The sequence below is a fragment of the Equus przewalskii genome, chromosome 1 (genome assembly GCF_037783145.1).
Source record: "Equus przewalskii isolate Varuska chromosome 1, EquPr2, whole genome shotgun sequence".
Classification (NCBI taxonomy): Eukaryota; Metazoa; Chordata; class Mammalia; order Perissodactyla; family Equidae; genus Equus; species Equus przewalskii.
The window spans coordinates 142017884-142023884 of NC_091831.1; the positions used below are offsets into that span (position 1 = coordinate 142017884).

Consider the following 6001-nt stretch of genomic DNA (forward strand, 5'->3'; position numbering starts at 1 on the left):
AGGTTATATTTTTCAAATTTATTTTTCAAATATATTTTTCGTAACCTTTTGTTTCTCTCTCTTTTTTGCTGAAAAATTGGAAATTTATCATGTTTCACACAATTTATTACTTGAAAGAAAACACTTCAGGGATTTTAATGTACTAGCTCGCTTTTTCATTATCTTACATATTCAAACCCTCTTTCTAGAAGACTTTATACTTTTCAGTTACTGTACATCATATGAGAGCATAGTATCTTGGGAATTTTAAAGTGTGATTATTTAAATTAATTAGTATATTATCTTTCCATCCTTGTTTAGGCAGTGCAATGATTGGAGGGTTTGCAGGAAGAATAGGAGCTTCTAACATGGGTCCAGTAGGATCTGGAATAAGTAGGTTTAAATTTTACTAGAATTTATTCAGTAATATTTGAGTGCTTGCAAAAGACTCTGCAAGAGTAGTTATTGTAGTATAGTTAATACTCTGTTCTTATATGTTAATGTATCTTGTCATAATTTAGAGAAACTTTGATAGTTATTGAGCTTTTCTGTTTGATCACTGTTTGAAATTTCTGAACTAACTTTAAATTTTACTTCTCTGACATTTGTAAACTAACAGCAGAGTATGTTAACTGTCAGCCAATTCAAGAACCTCCTTTCCAACTGAGGAATCTGGGAATTTCTCTGACCATGTGTCAGGAATAACTCTTGCTTTAGCACCAACTTTGTTTCCCTGCTTATTCTCTACAACTGCTATTGGTGACTAGCTTATTTCATCTGTGAACATCTTGTGTCTTTTGGTGGACACAGGTGAATTGCCCCAGGCACCACACTTCTGGAGACCCCCTGAGATTGAGGGCTAAGGTTGAAAGAGGTGCTTATTTCCTTTCCTCCTAAACCTTTTCTGTGATAGAATCGAGTAGTTGCCAGATCTCCCATGTTTTGCCACTTGCACATTTTGGGCCTTATATTAAGCCTTTGACCTCAATACAGAGCCTTGTCTCTCTGAGTTCTCCATGCTTTATTAATTTCCTTTAACTGATTGAAATCTCACAAATAGGAAACACAGCCTACTTGAACTATTCTAAGAATGAATTCAAAAATCCTGTCAGCTAAAGATACTTACTTGCATTGTACCTTGCTTGTCATTTTATTTCTTCTCTTCATCATCTTTTCAGCCTTGGCCATTTTCCTGTTAGTCATAACTTCCCTACCTTCCTTTTTCACCTCAGTATTAACACTTCTGTTTCCCTAATTTTATAGTTGTTATTCAAAGAGAGCCAATTTGAGGGTGATGTTAATTTTTAGAATTTCTATGTCTGGGGATATTAGGTATGATAAAAAAGGATAAGTTTTGAGAATGAGTAGAATTGAAATAACGGGGACTCACTGCATAAGATTGCAGTGGGTATGTGCTGTAAGCTAAATTCTCAAGCTCTGGCTAAAGGGATGTGATTCCATTTTTTCTTGTTATCTCCACAAGTTCTGTATAATATTGAGATTAAAGTTAGGTTTTTCTGTTATTGAAAATTGAGTTGATATGAAAAGAGAAATTGTATGTGAAACAGAAGATACTGAGGTGAAAGTAAGCTAGGAAAAGAATATTATGATAAGAGCAACAGTTGATTTCTCGGAGTTGTAATAATTTGAATTGACTTCATATATCTTTGTTCTAGCAGTTATTAAGCTGGAATTATTAAAAAGTAAGAATGAGGATAAAAGCTACTATGACATTAATGTATAAAGTAATTAATAGAAAGTTTATATAATTTATATGATGTGTTTTAGGATCAGAATATAATTTTATAGAAATGTATATGTATAATGTATTTACATAGTGACTAGAATTAACAGATTCACTTAGCCATTAACATTCAACTAACCGGATGTATACCAAATTAAATTCTGTTCCTTGGAAGATTGTTATATTGTATGTGTGAAAATAATTTTATGTTTATATATGTTCTAATTACATAAATGAATTAATTTTTCTTCTCCTTTCTTTTTCAAAAATGATTCTCTTCCCTCCTCTTTCTCTCCTTCTTCTTCCTACTCCTTTTCCGTCTGTTTTTAAAACAAAAACTCCCAAACCCTCGCTCCCTTTCCTGAAAATCCAGGTGGTGGAATGGGTGGCATGAACAGTGTGACTGGAGGAATGGGCATGGGACTGGATCGGATGAGTTCCAGCTTTGATAGAATGGGACCAGGTATAGGAGCTATCCTGGAGAGGAGCATCGATATGGACCGAGGATTTCTAACAGGCCCAATGGGAAGTGGAATGAGAGAGAGAATAGGCTCCAAAGGCAACCAGATCTTTGTCAGAAATGTAAGCAACTAAATGCAAAGTATACTTAAAATTATTTTTTTCCTTATATATCTGTTACTAATACCTTTTTTCATTCTAGCTGCCTTTTGACTTGACTTGGCAGAAACTAAAAGAGAAATTCAGTCAGTGTGGTAAGTATGCCAATGACTGCAGATATGTTGATACTGATTATGGAGGAAAAATTGATTTTAAACTTTTAAACACTGTGTTTAGACTTTGACCTGTTCAGATGCTTGTTCCTGGATAGTATGATTGGTCTAATTTCATTTCAGATAAATGAATTACTTTGCTATTGTCTAACTTAGAGAAGTGCAAAGTACTACTAAATAAGATTTGAAGTAGAGCCTGTCATTGTCTCCTATGGATAAAGAAAGGGCTTCTTTTAATACATGATTGTTAACAAGTTCATGTATTTTCATTGCTTGCATTTAAAAAGATTTTTTTTCTGTGGGAAATATTAATGAATGGTATATTTATTTCCTTTTTTATAATGTAGTGCAGTGCACTGTCAACATGACCCAATGAAATACTGACATCCAAACGATATGGAGTTAATAGATGGGACGCATTCTGTACACTCTATTGCCTGTCCAACACAGGAAACTTAGCTGATAGCATAGAACCCACTGCCAGGAATGCCTTAGACAGGTACATTCTGGGGGCCCTTCTGATTCTTTTATGAACTGTTCTTGGCTATAAGGATACTACCTATACCACCTTAATATGTTCATTAGGTCTGTAGAAGATTAGGTGGTTTATTACTTTTGAAAGAGGGCCTTTTTTGTGATGATGAAAGAATTAGTGTGAGTGGAACAAAGTAACAGATTTCCTGCAAGTGTTTTTCTGCTACTGCATAGTATCCTAGAGACTATAATCACAATAGTAAGCTATATAGGTGACGTATAATAATGAAAAAAGGATAAAGTGGTACATTCAGCCTTTGAGAGTTAATGTAAAGTTAAGAGTATTGGGAATATATCTTTAATTTTTTGAGATCCTGAAGGGGATAAGTTTAGTATTCTCCCACAGAAGTAGCCTTTGTGGCCACTATCACAAAGTGATAGTGATCAATGTGGATACTATTATCTATGGTAGTCTTTGTAGGAATAAGATCTATCAGAATGAGCATTTGGCCATGAATCCCGTAGACTTATGGAGGAATGGATATATTGGTGCCGTAGTGAAACATGTCGGATGAGGAGCGTGGCAGCAAGTATAGATAATCCCTTTTGTTTCAGTGGGAAAAAAAAGTCTCCAAATGAGATATGATATTATTTTAAAAAGTAGAAATGAAACAGGATAAAGGACAAAGTGGGGCAAGCAAATGACATTGATGAAAATGTGACCAATATTGACTAACTGTTCTTTATCCTATGTAGGCAGATTTCCTTTTGAGGTCAGATATGAGCAAGGCTTGCGGCAAACTTGAGGTCTTTTAGTGGGCTTCTTGTTGGAGTGGCATTGTTTTGACAGAAAGACATCAGCAATTCAGACATTTCCTGAAAGGAGAAAATAGTATCCAAATCTATGTTTAAAAATTTTGTACAACATTTTAGCCAATAAAATAAAATAGTTAAATTACCATTTTTTTGTGTTAAACTCTATTCTTATGTTTCTTTTTGATCAGTCTATAGTTATATCATGAGATAATGATTTTTGTTTTTCTTCTCAATTCTAGTTGTAAAAGCTTCTGACTTTTAGGTTTGTATTAAGATAATACCATACTTAAAAAATTCCCTACCGTCTTCCTGTTTTTACCTTGAACTGCATTGATGGGAAAGAAAACAAGTTATGATAATGTAGGATTAAGTGTTGAGCGATTGACTACTATGGAAATTATCTGGCCTGTATGAACTGAACCATCCATTTTTGTGTTACATCGTTTTATTTATTTATTTTTAAATTGTAGAATTTTTCTTTCTTAGTATGGGAAGTTTCTTTTTAACCTGCTTCGAGCCAGTTATGGCCTCTTTTGCAGTAAAAGGCAGTTTTTTGTTGTTGTTTTTTTCCCCTGAGCCCAAGGTAAGTAGGTATATTCTCTTGGTTGTTTTAGTAAAAGAGTCTAGTGATACCCCATGCATCTTCCCCAGATAATATCTGCCAGTAAATGGCACACCAGCAAGCCTTCTGCTTATTAAATGTCTATAGTGGTTAACTGTCCTTAATGGCACAATTACAAAGGCTGAGGAAATGTTGTATTATGAGTAATATGACCCTCAATACAACATTTCCTCAGCCTTTATAATTCAGGAAAAAAGGTGTTCAGATATCCTCAAATATAACAAGGTGAGAAGTAAGAGAATATAATAAAATAGATCTCTTCTTATCCTGCTCTATGTGATTGCTTAGTAATGTGCATTTTTAAGAAGGCTAAGTATAAATAAATTAACTGACCCATTCAGAGTTGTACCTTGCGTTAGTTCAGGTTGTGCTAATGAGGTCACGTAGGCATAATCTTTCAGACTTAATCCCACATTGTCTATACACTTTAGCCTTCTGGCTTAGTATGACACAGGACCATGACATTTTAGTACTGCAGTGCATGGAAAGCCCATTCTTGATAATTTCTGTATAAACTGTGTAAACAAATGTAACTTTGTTCCACAGATTTCCATTTTCTGGTTTTCTACATCAGTGTGCTTGTTAACTGCATAGAAGTGGAGACTTGTTGAGATTTTATTTACAAAAAAGCACATGCTGCTTTGAACATGCATAGTGGACTTTAACTCTAGAACAACTTAGTAAAAACAGTGCAGCAGTAAAAGTAATGTATGAAAAACGTTCATTGATAGAATCACTGTCTTTGTAAAGAAACACTAAAACCTTGTTTTTTGTGCCTCATGTAATTATTTCTTGTAGGATACCCGATTTTGGTTTTTTCTCCTATGGTTATATTACAGTTTCACTTTGGAAGTAGATTTTATTGAATTATTTATTATTTATGCTTTAATTTGGTCTGTTTTTAAATACACCTTTATATCAGCATTTCCCAAAGAATGCCACACAAGATGTTAATAGGCTGGGTTAAATAAGGTGGAAAGCATTCTTTTACTGCAGGTTAAGTCATTTTTGTAACTAGTATATGAAACAGCAATATGTTTGGTTATTCTATGGTACCGTTTTCTCATTGCGTACTATTTTGTCCTATACTATTGTTAAAATAACAGTCCTATTTTTGTTTTTTTTGGAATCGCACAAGATCAGTGAATATTGTCCTTGCTATTGCTAATAACCCTATGATGGGATACTTATGTTAAGAAAAACCCTAAGTTTTTAGGTGAAATTAGAATAAGGAAGAACCTTCAATCTTAAAAGCCCTTGAAAATTCTCCACAGGCCTCTTTAAAATCACTGTAAATTGCTGTCATTTACCAAGGTATGCTTCTTTAATTAAACTTGCTCTTTTTCAGGTCCGAGCATTCAAGATGTTAAGAGGACTCTGGAAATTGCTCTGCATCTGTCTTTAAAGTCTTTTTTTTTATAGATACATTCTCTAGTTTCGTTTTATGATGCTTGTTAGAAAATGTGATTCTTGTGTGTGTTTTTTTTCACCAGTTGTAGGTTGCATATTATTTGGATCTATTTTAATCATTATAATTTCTCTGGGGATTAGTCTGTTTCGTGACTTTTAGAACATAGTTAAAGACTGCCTGGCCTGGGTTACAAGGTCATGGTTTTGGCTCAGCATTATATTTAT

At 33.9% G+C, this 6001-nt stretch overlaps 1 protein-coding gene across 2 annotated transcripts in view; it reads left to right on the plus strand.

Annotated features, from left to right (window-relative positions):
• Nucleotides 1–6001, plus strand: part of MYEF2 (myelin expression factor 2) — a 31235-nt gene that overhangs the window by 21429 nt on the left and 3805 nt on the right. The window contains exons 14-16 of one of the 2 annotated variants that reach the window (XM_070624573.1): nucleotides 301–372; nucleotides 2097–2305; nucleotides 2385–2436. In XM_070624573.1, the coding sequence (XP_070480674.1) occupies nucleotides 301–372; nucleotides 2097–2305; nucleotides 2385–2436 (333 nt within the window). The remainder of the gene's footprint in view (nucleotides 1–300; nucleotides 373–2096; nucleotides 2306–2384; nucleotides 2437–6001) is intronic. The other variant, XM_070624582.1, reaches the window with a different exon arrangement.